Below are 20002 nucleotides of genomic sequence, written 5' to 3' on the forward strand. Positions count from 1 at the left end.
GTTATACATATAAACACCGAAATTAATCATACACGTGTGTTGCTACTATGTGAGTGTAGTAAAAGTGGAAACTACTGTATGGTTGAAAACTTGAAACACCAAATAGAATTTTTTTTGTAATTGTCCCCCACACAAGATCAAGAGCTCTTGCGTTTTCATGAATAATTTATTATTTGTATTCAAAATCGAAAACAAAAAAAGAGTAAACGACGCGATCCATGAAGTAAAGCTGTAAAAAGACAGCTGCCCTTTATCACAGAATCAAAAATATATGTTTTACAGAAAAAAGATAATAGTTATTTCACAAAAAAATTCCATTTGATCATTGCTCATTGAACAAATACTTTTGCAGTTTTCTCGTTGAGAAATCACACGCAAGCTGTCTTCTAGACAGTAGCAACAGTAAAAGAAGTCCTTCATTTGTGGTTCTGAATGGTTTCGCGTGCTTTTCTTTCTACGAAGTCCACAATTTGGCAACATCTTGGGATATCTTTGCTTGGCTTTTACCATCCCTTTTAACCAGGTGATGATAATGGACAGAAGGACGGTTTCAGCCGGTATACTGTGAGCTGCTCTTAAAGCGTGTAGCTGCTTGACAAGGTATATAATCTTTGATCTTTCTTCTGTCACATGCTTGTGCCGTGGGTGTTAAAGCTGATATGTTTTTCAGAGCCATAAATGCTTAAAACGTGTAAAATAACATCTTTATCATAGTCGTCATGACTAAGGGTGCATACATTGCACTGCCCTCTTCAAAATAAGAATGATTTTTAAGATCTTTAGGACAGTAAAATAGTAAAAGTGAAGTACAACTGCAATCTCTATATACAGAAATGGAACTAAAGTCAGTGGGGTCAACATACAACTTACGGTACATCTACTGAGCTATAAGACAAAGCTCAATATTAATGTAATGCTTGTGTAATAAAATTAAGTTGTTTAATGCCGAACGTTCTAGATCGTATGTTTGCAAGATCACATGCTTGACTATAAATTGATATAAAGAATACTCACTCTTTTGATCAGATCATATATCAACAAAATTCTTGAAACAATAGTAACGTGAGGGATATTTTCGTCTCTATCTTTCAGAACAGACCATATTCTTAATGTCTTGTTTATATAAATACTTCTTTATATTAACACTTATATTTTCATAAAAGAAAGCAGAACTATATTAAATATGTAGATTTTTGATTCCCAGACGGGTGATCAACTAACAGGTGTGCGGTTAGTTAGTTTTGTTGCTCGCTGTCGGAAATGATCACCAACTGTGACGAGCATCTGGACATGGAGCGAAGAGGGACGTAAACATCAAGAACATCCAGACACACGATAACCTTCCTCTCCAGCCCTCTTACACAATAGCCATTCGCCACCCAAACCACGTCACTCCGAGCTTTAGCCAGGTCCTCGATGTCATCATCCGTCATCACCCGCACTGGAATATTATTTTCTCTCAGTCCTGCAACAATCCCTGAGTCCTCAGTAACTGGTTTCCAGTACAGCACCAGGACGTCTTTGAAACACAGAGGCGGGATTGTGGCAGTTTCCCCTGTTAACAATGGGAGAGGGTCGATTTGTTTATGAAGTTATAAGCATGGAGCATCGTGTGCACAAACATACATATACAGGCGAAAATGAAATCAGTGTTTTATGATGTAAAAATTACAAATAGCCATTTTATGTATCTCCCTCCCTCTCTCTCTCTCTCTCTCTCTTTCTTCCACATCTCTTTCTATAAGCTTTATGTTCTCTTTTGCATATGCATCATTATATATTTATACATCATCATGTATTTCACCTTTTATACCTTGACTTATGTTGACGTTGGCCGTCTTCGCTGTTACACGCAGACTTTTAAGCAGGAAACTGGCGATGTTTTGCCCGCAAGTTACACAGTCAGAGATGTGCTTCTTGGAGTGATCTTTATGATACAGCCTCTTCACAAGCGGGCCATCGGTGAAAGCGGGGAAAGCGGGGAAGTGGCTACGACTGTACGGAAGAACATCATGATGCCTAGCGATTTCCGTGTCCCGCTCTACTTCCCTGACGACAGCCGGCGGAGAGCGAAGGGGTCTGTAGAACACATCGGAATCGGCTATGAATACAGAGAAGAAACAGAATAAATATCATAAATGTAATTAGGATCATATTAAAAGAGAATTGTGAAAGAATAGTTATTACTTGTATCTTCATAACGATGTGGACTGCTTGGAGATAACAAATTATGTTTCTAAAATGTCCCTCATTTGTAGAGACACCGACATAGGGATTGCCGCACTCAACAAGAACAACAACAACAACAACAACAACAACAATAATAAACAGTACAGATCTTATACCTGTATGGTCCTGCTTCATCAGCGATTACATACAAGGACCCTTCCTTCGCCATCTGCGACAACTCATTGACGGCCTTCTCCACTTCTTTCCCCCCGTCCAGATCATACTCCAGGAAGTGAAGCTTGGACACTCTCGTTGTTGACTGTTCTGTGTTTATGTCTGACTGTATCACGTGATGCAGCATGTGTGATGGTGCGCGGCTAAAGGCCCAAGTGCTGACAATGTGAACGTCGTTACCACTTTCCAGCCATTGTGCACCTTTCAACTGCAACACCACGGTTTTACCTGTGCCAGGTGGTCCGGTCAAAAAGACGTTGAGAAGATCAGATTCAAGCAGGTCAACTTGCTCCGGGAACAGTGTTAAGTGAGCGGCATAACACTCTCCTGTCCACGACACGGCCTGACTCAGGGTCTTGACACACAGGCGAGGAGCAGATACGCATGGCACGGTCACTGTTGTCGCCGGACCACAAAATCTAGTGCACAATTAGTATTTTTATGGGTTAATAAATAGTTGTCATTGAATTTACTCTTATTTTCTTACATATATCTTGCTCTTTGTTTGTTATTGAAGATTTATTTGCTAATCTAGATGACATTTATGATATATAGAATTCTATTTGTTTACTTACATAGCAGATATGTCATCTGAATCAGTTGGTCAATCTGTATATAAATCTAGCTCACATTCATTAATCAAAATCGATGTATGTTGTAATTATTGATAACACTAAACTGTTTACAAGATTACACATAAGTACCAATTACACATCTGTTTGTTAGTTTCGTTGTACTAAAGTGGCAAAGGTTCTAGAAATTGTACAAAAAGAGGCAAAAAACGAAACAAAACAAAAAAAACCAACGACGTGTGACACAGCACCCAAAATTTAATGGCAAATGTTATTAGCTTCTAACAAAATTCCCAGCAAAGCAGAGATTAAAACAGCCCTTTGTCATTGCTACAATGAAAACCAAAATGTCCTCAATTAAAATCACGTGATCCGGCACTCGATATGTGACACCTGTTAGCAGGCGAGTGATCGGTGGGTTTTCTTCCAATTCCCTTTTACTTCCATCATCCTTTTATCTTCATATTGCGAAAACACCTCTTGGTGAAAGCATTTTTCCAGCTAAACCAACCAGTTAACTGTCTGCACCAAGCGCCTATATAGTGATTAGAGCGGCGCGTCTGAACCCGAATCCGTGCACACCAGCCGGTTCGATACCCATGTGACGCAGCCTATTTGTTTCTCTTTCTTGTGGAATCGGAGATCGGTTATCTGACGCGACAGAGGGCTGAGGACGGTAAAACAGCCAACATAAAGAGAGATTGGAATCGAAGATTTAAACCATAAATTCAATGTTTAGAAAAACTTTTATTGCAATAATCAGAATTTGAAGTTCACAATGAGCCTTCTGGGACATCTTTACTTTTCACCATAGACATAGATCAGTATTAAAAACTAATTAGATTAAATGCTTTTAAATACTAGAAATGTAAGAAGAATTTCAAGCTTTTGTTTGTTATATTCACCTGGCAACTAGTTTCCTGTATAATACTGGAGTCATTTGACTGTCAGGCCCACAGCCAGCCACAAGTCGCTTCCACCAGTTCTCAAATTCCCTTAACACATCGCTACTCACGTCCCATGGTGTCCTTGCGTCAGACAATTGATCAGAGCGCAGACAGAGACCAGGGATTTCTGTACTTTGTGTGATTTCTAAGCAATCACACAATTCCTGTCGCAAAATATCACAGTGACATTAAAGAGGTAAAAAAACGCTTTACTTATTTTTAGCATTCTAAATTATCCTTACTTGAAGATATGAGTGACAAAACTAACTTTTAGTGAAGTTTACGGAGCTGCAACACCTATGAAAAGAACAAAAACATAATAGCATCACAATTAGTGATATCTCCTAAAATAATGATACTGCCTAATAAACTTTTTTCTGAAGCTTCAAACTGTCGATGATCAAAAGCCATGAAAGATTCGTCAAAGTGAACTGTATATTAAAATTTGAAAAAGCACTTGATCGAGGAAGGGGTAGACGGCAGTACTGGTAAGTAGTTATTTTTCGGAAAGGGTATGTAATTTAAATTTCAGTCTCCAAGCTATTGTTACTGCCCTTGAGATCACCTACTTCTATGTACGCCTGTGAAGTCTAAAATAATGTGCAAGAAACTTCTCTATGCACATATTTAACAGTTCTACTGGATAAGTTACTTGGAATCAAACATGCAATGCATCTCTTATTGATAAAAGTATTTTTTAATTGTCAAAAGTTAAGGTAGTTCCATGACAAATGAGCTCAGGTTCCTACCTGACGCAAGTTGGGGTCACCATCGACAGCTGTCTGTATCTGCCGAGAAGTTATGTTAGGAACAACAATAGCTTTGGTGATACGCAGATCGGGTGCAATGTCGGACACCAGATGTGACAACATTGCTTTTGCCTTGTTCAGGTATGATGCGGCCTCTTTGAGTTTTTTCTTCATGTTCTTGTCTAAATCCTGCTGAGACATGCTGAGCTCTTTGACATTGCCACCCCACGACTTCACCTTACAGACTACAAAGCCGTAGAGTTGGTGAATAAGAAGAATATCAAAGTCGCCCTGTTTCCAGTTGGGAGGTAGTTTGGGAGGCAAGTTGGCAGATAAAGGTAGATGGGCAGCGGCAGCAGCATAACATGGTTCCCTCAGGTACTGGCCAAATTTAAGCTGACTTATTCCAAAAAGAATTTCTCCATTTTGATTCGCCATTTTCTGAAGACAAAAGAGGACTTGCTGCCTTGCTGCATCATGTCTGGCGTCACTGGCCTGAGAATTAGAGGTCTGACCAGACTGTGCACCAAGTACCTGAACATTACGACAACCAATCGCCTTGCTGGTCATTGGTACGTGGTTCAGGTGAACTGGAGGCACGAAGTACGAGCTGGAGTCAAGATTAGGAAAGGCGTCCTGGACCCATCGTAGCCAGAATTCCTGGGCGTTTTCCGCGATAGGTTTCTGTATCACCATTCAATCAGTCAATTGAAACCCTCAATATTATATTCTTGACATACTTTAAAAACTACAACCAGTCGAAATGAACCATTAGTTTCTTAAAACTCTATATATATATATATATATTTTAAAGCAATAATAATCTTTTTTACAGTTGATCAGCAGGGCTCAGAATGTCCCGCAAAAGGAAAAAGGAAGCAAGTTATTCGCACGATCAGTTTTTAAAAAAGTCATTATAAATTAGGACGCATTCATCTTCGCCTTTATCTGTTTATGCTTTATTTTTCTTTAACTCTCTTGTATTACCTTTATTTGTACTTTGATGTTTTCGTAGAAAAAGATCTCGACAAGATTAAAGGCTAAAGCAAAATACAATATCTACTTCTGCGTGAGATTGTTTTCTGTGTGCAGGGGCAGAGACAAGCAAGCTATAAGATTAGAGGTTATTAAAAGGCTTCAGCTTTGTCCAAATATCTCTATAGATATATGAGAGAATTTATTCTAGGTTGGTATTTAAACCCTTAATTTCTTTTATCTTAATTAAGAGATTAAATGCACTTTTGTACTAAGTATTGTTCAATTTCTCATTTAACTCACTTCAGTGTGCTTTTTTTGTTTTGTTTTTTGATAAAAATATTGCTTCATTTTGTGTGACATACTGTATATAAAGCACAAACCTGATTTCCTGTTCTCTCATTGATAAGTTTGACTGCTTCCACTATCTGGATACGAGTACCACGAATTATCAAAATCTTTCTGTCTTGTATTGATGACGAGGCTGGATCAAATTCTATATCTGCCCCTGAAGTTTCTTTTATCTTTTTTAATGGACTCTCATCTCCTGGAAGATACAAACGGCTAATTAATACGTCAAATGTCTACTCCAGCAAGTGTTTCTTAATAAAAAGAACTACATTGTCAATGTCATTATGTTTTCACCAGATTTTTTAAAGATTTCGTTTTATTAGAAGATTATAGCGGCGGTGCCTGAGATGTTTCAACTTTACATATGTTTGAGTTTCACTCTCTTTTCCAGCATGAAACATCAAAGCTACAATATTAATTTCTTAACTTAAAATGCATTTAATCAATTGTTAATTCTTTTTGTCTTCTGCATTGCCGCATATTTGAACGTTACTATTGTTGTTACTGATGCCTTTAAGGCAACTGTTCTTTATTCCGAGGAGGAGGAATAAATTTGTTTACCGGTTCTCTGTGCTTGTGCAAGCATTGTCTGGATGCTATATACGTGCTATAAATATATAGTCAATAATTCTGAAACTGAAACTTACTTTATTTATAATAACAAAAATAATAACAAAATTTATTAAGAAAATTCATTTTAACTCCAAGATTTTTATGGCAACAAAACTTTCTCAAACAGCATCAGAAGTACTTAGCAATCTATTAACACTATCTTCTTTGTTCTTATATTACGTAGGCTTGCAGTCTTTCAACTGTGTCCGTGGGGAACATTAGCACACATTTCCTTGCATTATTTCTTGATTATTTGGGTGTGATTGCTGTTAGTTTTGAGAAACTAATCTGATGTCTGACCAAATTCGCGTCGTGTGTTAAAGCATGCAGCAAAGTGACAAATACGCCTTCAATGATGCTCATGGACCATATGTGTATATGTAACCTTGCTTGTTCTTTGCCCTTACATCCTCTGATACTGTCTTCTAATGTCTATGAAGTCTATGGTTTCTGAAACGTATATAAAAGATGTAAATAGTTGCATTTACATCTACCTGTACTAGTAAGGGAGGCAGCTTCGTCGTCCGTCACAGCGTGCAGGAAAAGTTCACCACGAGTTCCTCCGGGCCGATAACCTGGGAATTTCTTATCGTTATCACGCCCTTTCTTCTTTCCCCTCTAATAATTGAAATAAAACAAAGAACAAACGATTAAACACATCCACATAACAATGCTTGAAAAGTGTGAAGTATATAAAAGACTATATCATATTGGACAAGTCCAATAATGTTTTGAAGAACTGCACCGATATCAAGGAGAGACCCTTAATAAGACAGAAAAGAAAGACGTGGGCGATGCGTTACCTCTGTGTAAAACTAATCAGTAAGCTTCAAAAAAAAAAAAAAATCAAAACAGACTTTATTGTCGGTCCAGGAGACCCAGGACAGAAATTTGTCTTCGCTCACAAGGGCAGGCATACATACTCATACAGACATTTAACACACAGGAGTAAAAGTTAAGGAGTAAAAAAGTGTAGATTGCATCAGTCCATCAAAGCAGTTTATGTTTATCTTAACAAGAAACCTTGGGTTGACCAAGGGCCTAAAAGCTTGAATCGTGCACGCCAGGAAAAGTTTCTTTGTTTGTCAATCTTTAAAACTTCAATAGGCTAATAGAATTTTGATAACCCCTTCTACTCCTCAGTACATGTACAGTGTTCCTGACCGCGTTCGTATTTTTTTTTTTTTTAATTCTTCAGCAACTGCGTGAATGGCAGAGCGAAAGACAGAAACGTGATTTAACGTCAGAAAGATGATTGCATCAATATTCAGTCGCTGACTCACCTGTGGAGTACTGGAAGGTTGATGATCAGACATGGCTGCAGGTGATCGAGTAGGTCTCCAGTCTGATGTTATCATCAAGGGTGACAGAAAAAAACCGTCACTGTTATCGGAAAAAATGCCAGTTTACCACGCAAATAAATAACCTTAGGAAACAAACATAACGCATCGTACAGCACAAACTGCAGCTATGTACCTATCATTACTTTTTATGCACGAAAGGCATCGAGAAAATAATCGATGTTTCGGTGTCGTTGCATACGAGACATGTCCGCCATTAGTCTAACACTCTGGATTTTCCCCCAAAGCTTTTTTTTTTTTAAAGAGTGTAGAGATAATTATGGCATCGCCATGAAATTGTGATACAAATTTATATACTTTACAAACATTAGTTTTGGTGTGAATTAATTATAAAGTCCATGCGAGTCTGTTAAAGGTTCAGTGTACTTTATTCTGTAGCGGTATCCTTCTAACGGAATTCCCCCAAACTGGAATATGAGTAGATTTTTAATTTAGAGCTGATGCGACAGTGAGTGCAAGTACTGCATATATGCAAGCGTTCGTGTACGTGCCTGAGTGAATTGTGTGTGCATGACAGAACGCCATGTTATCAAGGAATTTAGTGTTAAAATAAAGCAACATCCTACAAATGATAAAACCAGAATAATATAATCTAAGAAGTCTGTACTTCCATGTTAGTGTGGACCAGAAAAATGATTGCATAGAGATTTCTACAAATCTCTCTGTGGATGTATATCTCGTAATTAAGTTTGGGATACGTTTGTTACGTGTTGCTTATTTTTATGTTTATATAGTTATTGTGCAGCGAAACAATGGAACTCTCTCCCTTTCCATATCCGCCATCTACCCACTATTGAATCCTTTAAACGTGCACTGAAAACGCATCTCTTCTGTAAACATTACTCCTAACACCCTTTCCCATAATGCTAGTCCTTTGTCACACCCTTTCCTGATCGTCTTCCTTTCGCAATATCATGTTACTCTCAGCTCTTGTTTGGTTCTTTGCGTTTTCTGCATTTCACTTTATTCTTCGTTAGTACTGTTGTTTATTCTTTTGTTATCCTGTCCCTCGTATGCTGTCCATGTTTTGTTCTTGTTCTTAGGCCCTAAGAGCATACTCCATTGGGAGTGTGAATATGAACTTTACAAATTGTGCGTTTATAAAATCAAATCTCATGCGAACACAAAATGGAAATCAAGAGCATCAGAAAGATGCAATAAACATATTTTACACGTAAAATAATGGAGCAATTACGACTGCTATTGTTTCTGAGTAAATACGCCGGAAAATTAATGGTTATTTCTATAAAATCAGGCAACACCTGGTGAATTAACGTGTATTTGCCTTGAAGCTGGTTAAATTAAAAATGGGGGGGGGGGATGACTAGGGGAGCAGGTATATTCCTGTGTGCAGTAACCCATTCAGAAATGGACTAAAAATTGGTGTCGATTTGAAACCCATTTTACCATCACATTTTCCATTAATAGAGCATAGATGTGTCTTCTGTACTATGCCAACATTTAAATTTTCTGAAAAACGCTTTAATTTAAAGTTAAAACGTTTGACATCCATGAATTAACTTTTAACTAATCAAACAGGTGAAAAATGCAGTGAAGATAAAATGGGCACTGCCCTAAAAAAAAAAGTGCCAGAAAAAGTATGGTTGTTAATCTCACGTCCCAACAAGTGAAAGGACAGGGAACGTTTTTTTCTTTATCTAAGGACAAATTGTCTTGTGCAAGGCCAGCGGCATACTTATTTGTGGTATGCACATGTGTAACCATGAAACTGCCTAATCTACATCAGATTTCTGAGCTAATGAAACATTTTGTTTAAAAAATAAATTTATTACAGCTCTATTTCAATCAAAGTTTGGCAGATCAATGAATACTCGAAGACCTGGTTGGTCTTTCAAGCTGCTAGTACGATGAATATGTTAAAATCGTGGGTACATATATCTTGGAGCACAATGAGCATGAAAATTTTTCACATAGTACTCTTGTTTCCTGGTCCCTTCAAGGGTATAGGATTAGGATTTGGATCAGTAGTAGGGTCAGACAAAACCTACAAAACAGAAATGTGATATATTGACAGAGTAGAAGTTCCTAATGACAATCTCCAGCCAGCTATATTCAGTGTTCCCTCAAAGTCTTACAGTATCTTGCATGTATTGGAACTATTCTAGACACAGTGGTCTGTTGTTCACCGTAAGTCCATGTGGCAAACATAACATGTTATCCTTTACTGTGTAGTGATGGGTGGGTGAGGGTGTGTGTGTGCATACTAATATTGATCAGTCTTACATGTACCTTCGCTTACATTTCATAATATAATGAGACACATGATTCCTCTATCAAATAGACTGAAATGAAAAAAAAACCCAAACAGCCTTCACTTTTGGTGTTCTTTCATAAATTAAAAAAAATACCATCACTCTTTCCATAAACCACAGATTTGTTTTCCCCACTCACTTGGACAAACATCCTCTCCTATGCAGCAATTAAAGAATTACATTCTCCTTCAAATTAATCTTAAAGGAAACATTTTTTCCAAATTTTCTGAATAACAAGCCATGGATTTGTAATGAAGGCAGCTTTGTTATTGTCTGAATAAAGTAATATTATTAATAAAAATAATTACACATTGAAAGTCCAGTTTTCACAGAGGTATGTAAAATTACATTCTGCCACTGCTGACATGTAAAACAGCAAACATTTGTTAACCTTTATTAGAGTTGCTCTTAATGGATATCAATGCCCTTAGTGTTGGGTAGCTGCACAGACATAAGTCCACCAAATGACATGAGGGCAGCCACCAGAATCATAGGAACTGCACAGTGTACGTCAACCAACACACCAAAGATGATGTTACCCAAGATGGCTGCAATCCTGGCTATGCCAGTCTGTATCCCAAAGGCTGTGGACCTGAAACATTTCAAGTATCAAGCTGTGCTCATTGTATGCACACTGAAAAAAGCTAAAACCGGTATTTCACAGTCTCCATAATGCCTCTCCTGCATTTACATGTTGCAGATTCTTCTATAACCCATATCTTGACCTCTTGTACTAGATGTAATCTTATCCATAAAAATCTCAAACCAATTCTCCTGCTGTAACGTGTTTCACACATAGAATTTCTAAATGTACATGAAATAATCTACCTAATGTTACAAATAATGATTGACATCAACATAAAACATGAATAGCATTCTGGATACTATGATATGAGTGTGTGTATATATATATATACATGCATATATGCAAACACATAATACACTCACCGAACATTTGTGGGAAAGAGTTCTGTCTGCAAGACATCAAGGGTATTAAATCCTACTGTCGAGACAGCACCAAACACACAAGACATCAAGACGTTCTGCCATCGTTCATGAACAAACCACAGGAGAAAAACTGTGAGACCAGATATCACCATGCTGCTTGCTGTAACACATACACAATGCATGCTTTCCATGTTACGTTTCCCACAGCAAAAAACACTTATCGCATCAACAAAAAATAATCCAAAACTCACTTCTATCAAAACAGTGGACTCAAAACCTCAAATGATGCTGGCTACACATACATAAAAGAATTCGACGACCGATGCGGTCCATCAATACGATGGTGAGAAGATTTCCAGGCAAGTTGGACACAGCAGTGAGAAATCCTTCCAAGTAAACGATGTTTCCTGGCTGAGTGCAGTCAATGTGAGTTGAATTGCTGCTGGTGTTGGTGTTAGTACTGCCACTGCCAGGTTCACACAGCGTGCCTCCATTTTTGTCAATTCGATTGAAGATCTCCGGGAACCACATGAACAATCCGTAGTAACTGGAAGGAAAATGACAGTGATACAATTAATGACCAGAACAATGTTGTGTCGTCCCTCCACACCCAGGCTCACACAACTGCACACAATCAAGAATACAGAAACAGGCAAGATGAAAGTTAAAGCAACAAAAAGATTGCCATTTTCTTTAAAATTATTTGTCACTATTTTAGTTTGTAATGAAGACGTTTTTCATTTCATCAAGGTCAGGTAATCACCTATCATTCTATTGTCGGGCAACAACAACAAAAAACCAAAAAAACCCTACAGCATACACTCACCCAAATGCAATGGCAAAATTTACAATAAGCAAAATGCAGGTAACAAAACGCAAAGGAGGACGAAATAATTCCACAGAACTGTTTAGCATCTGCAAAGAAAGACCAGACAATTTATTATGCTACATAGAGCTGCAACCATAAAGGACTTCTTTAAAAACTGGACAAACCTATTTAGAGCATTTCCTTAACATGTATACAATGCTAAAATCCTACAACTTCCCTCAAACACTATCCTCATGTCTGAGCATTAAGCTGCACATTAGCTAATGATCATTGCACCATCCATTTATAAGACAAACAAAATTACTGACCCCTGAAAAATGGCAGCATCCTTCTGGCTGGCTGACCTCTACGCTCTCCTCCAGAATAACAGATTTTCCAGTCTTGTGGTCCGAGGACAGGAGCAGGCGGGATATCTGAAAAATCAATTTGTTTTATCAGTCATTAACCATCATAACAAGACGCCAGTTACTGGCAGGCAAAAAAAGAACAAGATCAAAACCTTTTTAAAAAAAAAATCTTCACAAATGTGTGTACATATATTTTTCAATGCATATATTCATTCTTTTTTTTCTCTATGTGAATGTGGGTAGGGGAATAAGACATCTACAACCTTATAGCTCATTCTGGAAGAACAGAACGAATTTTGAATTCTATTCCCTTCACAAACAAGAAAGGAAAGTGAAGTTTTCGTGAAACCTTTTTTTGTATACCAGGGGAGGAAACTCACATCCTCACGGAAATGAATGCTCATAGCTGAGATCTTGTCTGATGATTTCTAAGCCTTTAAAGCAGCAGGCAATAATTCAGACAATAATTATGCTTAATAAACACTTAAAGACAACAAAATTGCAGATATGCCAATTATAGGTTTTTCTACAAGCAGAATAAAGGCACAGCACTTACATCAAAGGGATTATCTGATTTGTTGATGCAGTGGACCCTTTTCAGCACATCTAAGGCTTTTTCTTCTTTTCCTGCCTACAATAATAAGATTAAACAACAATATTAAATTTGTTTCTTCATATCAACTTAAGATATTTAGCATTTAATAACTGAATTCTACAAATTTATTTCTTTCAGCAACAAAGAAGAAAGAAAAATAAACACTTCACTTTTTCACATCTGAAACCTTCTCTCTAAAATGTGTAAATGTATGAAGCTATAAAATCTACAAGGGACAAAAATAAAGCAGAGAAGATGATATACAAAAGACTAATACCTCTGCTTTGAATTTTACTCATCAAAATACACTTTTTATTATAATGATTTTCATATTCGACTTCTGTAAGCTTTATCAGATTCAGACAACTGCAAAAACTCAACAGAGTTCAAGTGTTTTTCATTTCTGATAATTTATTTTTAATATTTTGTTAATTTTTCACCAAATTCTATTCCACTGCAAAAAGTGTACCGTTTCCCCTGCTCTATTTTCTCAGCATCCTAGTCACCCCTTGTTCTTCCCCAGTCTTCTCCTATATTTATCTAAAGCATACTCCTTTTCTATAGAAACTTCTAATGTGTCAAATAACATCTGAATGGCATATTTACTTTGCACTCATAGATCTGTGCCCACTTAAATTTAGCCCACACGCATTGGTAAACTGAGAGATAGGCAAATCCAGTAAATATGATAATCAACCAAGCTAGCTGAGAATAATTTAAAATCATCTAAGATGACAGAAAAACTGATTGTGTTCATAAAATAAGAATAAGATTACAAGAAACAATTTGGCTAATGTGGAGAGAGTATACAGATACAAGTATATATGTGTTTACTTGTGTGGAAAATCCTAGAAGGTATTTTTGTGTCTTGTATATATGACAAGCATACTGACCTGAAGAAGGAATTTGGGGCTCTCAGGCATAAACAGAAATAGGATGGCTGAGGAGAGACTGGGGATGGTGCAAAGAGCAATGAATATTCTCCAGCTGTTGAATGTAAAATTTGTAGAAAAGTATCCCAGGCCTGAGTGAGGGATCACAAGCCATGCCAAACCTGATCACATCAAACACACACACAACCACATGAAAACAACACCTGACAAAGTTAACGCTGAACATTCACAACTATCGTACGAGCCTTATATGTAAGTGTTAACACATGGAACTGTCTGTGGTGGTATATTTTACTCTGTGAAAAACATAAGCTTAGACCAGAGAAGGCGGATTTGAACTGAGTATCTATAAAAATATGAAAAGGTTACCACAAAGAAGTCCCAACCACACCCAGACTAATTCTTGTCAATGTGAAAGTGACCAATTTATACACCAGGCCTACCTGCAGCCAGAATGTTTCCACCCATCCAAAATGTGGCCAGGACTGAAATCATTGACCCCCGTCTGGTTTTTGCCTGAAACTCTGTGAAGTATGTGAAGATGACTGGCATGCTACCACCCACTCTGAATCACAAAGACAAACAGAAATTTAAGTGCTTATTAGGATTAGTTTTTGCTATAAAATATGTACTCTCTCTCTAAATATATACACGCACACACATTTGTACAGAAATACAAGAAATCCACTAAAAAATACACACATTTTTAAAAAAATATAAAAGATGAAAAAAGAAAAAGATGTATAAAACACCTGCTCCACTCCTTTTTTTTAAAAAAAAAAAACTATATACAAGAAGACAGATAGACTTAATTCATCACAAACAATGCATGCAGACAGGCTAAAAGATAACAAATGAGAAGACAGGATAAAACTAACCTGGTAAAGGTAGATTCCTAAAGAAGCATAAATACTATGTAACAGTTTTACAATCTCAAGAAAACTGATGTAGGGTACAAATGTATTCAAATATACAGGTCTTTTTCCTTTTTCATTTCATCTTTTGCATTTTTTAAAAATTTGTCTTTTTTTCAGGAGGATTTCTTATATTTAAATATACAAGTTATTAAAATGAAAAATGGAGATGCTCACCCAACTCCACTGATGAAGCGCATCAGAAGGAAGAGCCAGAAGACCTGTGAAATAGAAGACAAAAGTCCTCCAATACCATTCATGGCTAGAGACCACATCAGCACTGCACGACGGCCTGAATGGTCCGCAAGAGAACCCCAGAACAAGCCGCCAAACATCATACCTGTCAGAGACATCCTATGTCAAACCTTGCAAACTGAACACATAGCCTTTTGTTATATAGATCCTCTTGTGCATGTGCATGAAACAATGTGAGCATAATCAATTCATCTATAATACACATATGTAAGATAGAAAAAGTGTTCTTTTAACTGATGTTGTCAGAACAGCTGTATAACATCAAAAAATTTCAATAGTTTTCATGACATACTGCTATTTGCCTTAGCACTCACCAACAAAAACAATAGCATTCAGCCATCCTTTGTCCTGTGAAGACAGATGAAGGTCACACGTTGCCGATGGCAACAGGAAAGACACTGACAGAACCTCAATAGCATCACTGGACACCGCCCACCCACAAAGTAAGAGAAGCAGTACATGGAATCTGCCGACATCTAAAAAAGAAGCCCATCAAAAAAACAGCCACACATGTGACAGGCATGCACACACAAACCCACCCATTCACATATGCAAGCATATGAACTACTACACAATTTATGGTGTCTGACTTATGATCTATATTTGACGAGAAAGAAAACTCCAGAAATATTGCACACTTGGCCAGATAAAAACATGATGCAAGCCTATGTCACTGTACAATTACAAAATGGAGCAAAAACAGTACTTACCAATAACAAGAAGACTCTCTTCATATGTCAGTGTGGTTTGAGCATTCAGGACTGGTTTGAGACCACCTGAAAACAATCTTTAAGAACTTCGAAAAAGACGAGAAAATTATAAGACATTCTGTTTTAAAAGTTGACAATAATATTCACTATATCTTTCATTCTTCATTAGTTGAATAGCTCAAAATTGTCTACTACAAATATGTCCCAGCTATGTCTGCTATAAACTTTTTCACAGATCAATTTTTTTCACAATGTTTGCAATACTAGAGTAATAGCTGAAATGTTAGAGGTAAGTAGGAACTATAAGTACTAGAGAGCAATGGTGCATTTAGAATTCTAACTCCCATATTCAAACATTCTGAAGATCAGCATAAGAAACTGCACTCAAACTATTCCATGTTTGCCCTCCAGACTTGTTAATATTGTTTACAAAAACAAGAGTTTTGACTTAATAACGATGCTTTCTTTCTATACACGGGTGATGCTGAGTGGGTCTGGGTGATGAGAGGCGTATTATTTATTTGTATATTCACACAAGTGCCGTTTACTAAATTACATCCCTATTCAATCATCAACATATCAATAAAATGACTAAATTAAAAAGGTTTCATGAAATGTTGCCTGAGGCATAGAGATCTTCGATACCTTGACAATAGCGGGTCTCTCCATCACCCAGCAGCTTAGTCTCTTCATCCCCCGTCAATCCATCGTCGTCGTCCTCAACACCGTTGCTTTTGACTCGGCTGGTTGCTGAGTCATCCATAGGAACTGGGACAATGTAAAACCTTCGAGGACTTCTTACATCAGACCCTATGGAAGATGCAGCCCCCTACTGACTCCAAAAGCTACCACAGGCTAGCGCATTGTGATTGTATATATATATACAAGGAAAGTAAACCTTGACAAATTAAAATTTCGCTTACATCGCCAAGCACACTGATTGTTTTAGAATTAACATCGTGCAAGTACACTATACTATAAAATAGTCTCTACTGGATATAACGCTGAAAATAATCCACAGGCTCCATTAAACTGGACAGCAAAAAGGAGTTGGTGGATTTGTTTGTTATCAAGAGATGAAAGGTCCGAAGCGACGTGGATGCGGGAGATAACTCTTTCTGAACACGACGGGTAAACAATGCCCCGTCCAACTGTCCTCGCTCAGCACTTCAGAGCGTTGAGCAAGTGCACGGTTTCAAACTGTCCACAGATCAACACCAGTATCAGAAGCGCTTTCGGTAATATTGATATATCTCTTATTGTCATGAAGATTTTCTTGACGATATTTTTTTAAAGGCTATATATATATTGGACGAAGGTCGCCGTTAATACGTCGGAATCGAGTTTAATCCCTGCGGTCAGACTCATCTCGTATTCATAGTAGTTTTTTTCCCCGCTTTGTACTGCCTAAACAAGCGACCGTTGCCTGTATTTGCTTTTCTTATAAGCGAGTAATACGGTATCTGCAATGGAATTTTCTCTCTACTATTAAGGAAGAAGAAAAATACCCTCGTGATAATCGTCATCGTTAGTAGCAGCACCAGTAGCTTAATTATCAGATCAGTAGTCTAAATTACTCAAAGTTGCTTTATACTTAAACTAGCAAGCAACATTAAAAAAAAGTTCAACAAAGTTTTTATGTTGTTTTGATTACTTGTCTTCGCTCAGCATCTCAAATACTTTTTGGAGCTTTTGTAGTTATATTTCCAAATATACTGAGCAGCTATTTCATGTGTTAGATACTTTTTTATCAGTTTATTATTATATGAAATATAAAAGTCGAGGTTAAAAGGCAGAGAGATTAATGTCTCAAAATGATTCACAGCAGTCATTTACAAGCACATCAGCATAATATAAGTCAATAAAGGCAGGTTAAGATATTGTCAAAGAAAAAAGTGACTCACTGATGAAAATGAACTTGTCCTGTACTTAGAATCCTTACTACATTTTCTATTCGGCTTGTATATTTTATCAGCTAGAAGTTTAAAGGTGTACATGGAAATACATTGTTTTGTGGCAGAATTTCAAATTTGCTTTCTATTTATCTCACAGGTTTGCTTGTACCTTTCAACCTAAGAATAGTGTTTTCATGTTTACACCAGATCAAAGTGCCAGAAAAACACCATTGCCTGCACACTTAGCATTGATGATGAGTACGCATGTAAAGGGAGGAGATCGATGTGGAGATGAGGATTGCAAAGAGCTTGTCCGAGTGTTTCACGATAAATCTAACAAGCAGTTCTTCATTGACCTGTCACCACATGGTAATCTGTGTGTGCTCTTTAAGTATCCATGTCTGTAAGGTTTTGTTTCCATATGTATATGCCTATAGATATGTATATATGTGAGTGATTACGTGAATATGTGAGAGATGCTTTCTTGTTAGAATTTTTGCCATACCAAGACTTAAAGCAGACTTTCAATGCACATAAAATTCAGTTATCATCCTAGATCAACCTTTAAAATTTTCCTCTCTGTGCATGTTTTAATCCTGCTTAATTTCATGAGAGTTAGGGTGTTCTCAGTTTTGTGAACAGCTGTAGTTTAATTATAATAAAATTATTTTTAATTGTAATAAACTTTGAGAAGGGTAAGTGGAGGCAAGATATCAGTAAAGAGCAAGTCATATGGAATATACAATTTGAGTTTCTACATCAAGGAATACAAATAATACAATAATATCTAAACAATACAAGTAACGCACTATATAAAAGTGCGATTTATTATTATTATTAAGTAGCAAGTGTGAAGTTGATCTGTGTGCGACGTTATTCATTTGTAGTTATGTGATTAGTGTGGTTACTATATTTGGAAAACTATCGGTCCACTCAGCAGCAAATGATTACGTTATCGGAGAAAGCAAAATGCAGTAATGAAAGAGTTTGGGGCTTCACTTTTCCTGTGTTGTGCCCTAAACACAGTGTGCCAATTATAGGACATGGTAACCTACTTACACTTTACTATGGCCATGTCATGAAATCTTATATCATTTACCATCTTTTCACCGGGTGTAAAGAAGTTTCATTATACTTGGGGGAAAGTGGATAGGTAAATAGTTAAAGCACTGGTCCAAACCCAAAGATGTGCTGGATAGATACTGGTGTGGTGCATCAACTTCTTCCAGTCACCCACCTGTTGGACGAGTACTTGGCTCGAAGATGACCTTTTTTTGTTTCCATCCGTCATGTACCACCCTACAATTGAGTATTTTTTATGCTACTCTTATGTGTTACCTTGGAACTGAGATGCTGTTGTAAGTAATCTTCTGCATGCCAAAATTTGGGCAAAAAAAACACATCAGAATATCAGCATCTGCATTTGAAGTACAACTTCTGTTTTGACTTGCCTTTAACAATTTAAGCCATTTTTCATTTTGTTAGCCAAGGCAATTCTGCAGTATAAGACTGAGGGTCAACACAGAGTCAACTTGTTTAACACTGAGGTGCCAAAAGAGTTCCAGAAACGGGGCATTGCAGGACGGCTGGCTAAGGTATTCATTGTTAACTTAAAGATATCACTTGACATTACTTTCTACTTCCTTATTATGACACCGACATAATAATTTTACAGCAATGAATCTTTACAACAATTTCAGATAACATAAAGATAGTGTAAAGATTAATAAAGCTGGGAAGTATCAAATCTATGCTTGTTGAAACTGTGCACTTAAACTTCAACAAGATTATTTTGTAAATCACACATTTGAAACAATGAGCAAAATATATTTAAGATTAAATGCTTGATGCTGCATCCATGGCCTGTAAAGTCCAAGATTTTGAGGTATTTTATGACCTGAATTTGTTGTGCATGTAGTGCAGTCTTGTGAACACAGCACAATAAGCACTTCTACTGTGTTGAACTTGCAGGTAGTTTTGGACCATTTTTCAGCCAACAAAACCTACATGAGACTCAGCTGTAGCTACTTGCAGAATTATGTCCACCGGTGCCCACAATCACAACACATGAAGTGGATTCTCAGGAAGGATGGGAGCACACCTTGTTAACAAAGTTTGCTGTTTGTTCCCACCTGGTGGTGTCCTGACAGTCTAACCTTATTTATTGTACAGATTCTAGCATAGATGGACAGTATAAAACCTGTTTTTCTCCTTATCATGGGCTATTCATATGTAATAGAAAGAAAAAGAGATATTCAATTTTGAACCATGTTGGTGCTGCTATTTAAGTCACTTATTCTGCTTTTCAAATCCATAAGAATGTTTTTTTGCTTAGCAAAACATTAAATGCAATATCCATCTGGACATCAGATT

The 20002-nt window shown here is 37.1% G+C and overlaps 3 protein-coding genes across 3 annotated transcripts; 1 reads left to right on the forward strand and 2 right to left on the reverse strand.

Annotated features, from left to right (window-relative positions):
• Nucleotides 1–261: 261 nt before the first annotated feature.
• Nucleotides 262–8184, reverse strand: LOC112555523. The gene is made up of 8 exons (XM_025223960.1): nt 7893–8184; nt 7104–7227; nt 6030–6193; nt 4672–5355; nt 3881–4086; nt 2346–2822; nt 1814–2079; nt 262–1555 (listed from the first exon to the last, which is right to left on the reverse strand). The coding sequence occupies exons 1-8, from the start codon at nt 7965–7967 to the stop codon at nt 1236–1238; spliced, it is 2316 nt and encodes a 771-aa protein (XP_025079745.1). The 5' UTR covers nt 7968–8184; the 3' UTR covers nt 262–1235.
• A 2384-nt stretch (nt 8185–10568) lies between these two features.
• Nucleotides 10569–16674, reverse strand: LOC112558361 (synaptic vesicle glycoprotein 2C-like). The gene is made up of 12 exons (XM_025228818.1): nt 16380–16674; nt 15735–15800; nt 15339–15500; nt 14947–15109; nt 14299–14420; nt 13856–14016; nt 12924–12998; nt 12329–12433; nt 12018–12106; nt 11494–11738; nt 11192–11351; nt 10569–10835 (listed from the first exon to the last, which is right to left on the reverse strand). Exons 1-12 carry the CDS (start codon nt 16495–16497, stop codon nt 10652–10654), a joined length of 1650 nt encoding a protein of 549 aa, XP_025084603.1. The 5' UTR covers nt 16498–16674; the 3' UTR covers nt 10569–10651.
• Nucleotides 16675–16727: 53 nt separating this feature from the next.
• On the forward strand, nt 16728–19995 carry LOC112558363 (protein NATD1-like). Its single transcript, XM_025228821.1, has 4 exons — nt 16728–16972; nt 17837–17998; nt 19115–19224; nt 19601–19995. The coding sequence occupies exons 1-4, from the start codon at nt 16873–16875 to the stop codon at nt 19736–19738; spliced, it is 510 nt and encodes a 169-aa protein (XP_025084606.1). The 5' UTR covers nt 16728–16872; the 3' UTR covers nt 19739–19995.
• The last annotated feature ends 7 nt before the right edge of the window (nt 19996–20002 follow it).

The sequence above is a fragment of the Pomacea canaliculata genome, linkage group LG2 (genome assembly GCF_003073045.1).
Source record: "Pomacea canaliculata isolate SZHN2017 linkage group LG2, ASM307304v1, whole genome shotgun sequence".
In the NCBI taxonomy this organism is placed as follows: domain Eukaryota; kingdom Metazoa; phylum Mollusca; class Gastropoda; order Architaenioglossa; family Ampullariidae; genus Pomacea; species Pomacea canaliculata.

Bases quoted from the DNA above. Each gene is read 5' to 3' on its own strand.
- LOC112558363 (XM_025228821.1), top strand. From the start codon at position 16,873: ATGCCCCGTCCAACTGTCCTCGCTCAGCACTTCAGAGCGTTGAGCAAG. The intron at 16,973-17,836 runs GTAATATTGATA...TGTTTACACCAG, and splicing joins CAGTATCAGAAGCGCTTTCG to ATCAAAGTGCCAGAAAAACA. The intron at 17,999-19,114 runs GTAATCTGTGTG...TCATTTTGTTAG, and splicing joins CATTGACCTGTCACCACATG to CCAAGGCAATTCTGCAGTAT.
- LOC112555523 (XM_025223960.1), bottom strand. From the start codon at position 7,967: ATGATAACATCAGACTGGAGACCTACTCGATCACCTGCAGCCATGTCT. The intron at 4,087-4,671 runs GTAGGAACCTGA...ATTTTGCGACAG, and splicing joins GTGACCCCAACTTGCGTCAG to GAATTGTGTGATTGCTTAGA. The intron at 2,823-3,880 runs GTGAATATAACA...ATTGTGCACTAG, and splicing joins TACAGGAAACTAGTTGCCAG to ATTTTGTGGTCCGGCGACAA.
- LOC112558361 (XM_025228818.1), bottom strand. From the start codon at position 16,497: ATGGATGACTCAGCAACCAGCCGAGTCAAAAGCAACGGTGTTGAGGAC. The intron at 12,999-13,855 runs GTCAGTATGCTT...TTATTATTGTAG, and splicing joins GCCCCAAATTCCTTCTTCAG to GCAGGAAAAGAAGAAAAAGC. The intron at 11,739-12,017 runs GTGAGTGTATGC...TTTTCCTTCCAG, and splicing joins AATTTTGCCATTGCATTTGG to TTACTACGGATTGTTCATGT.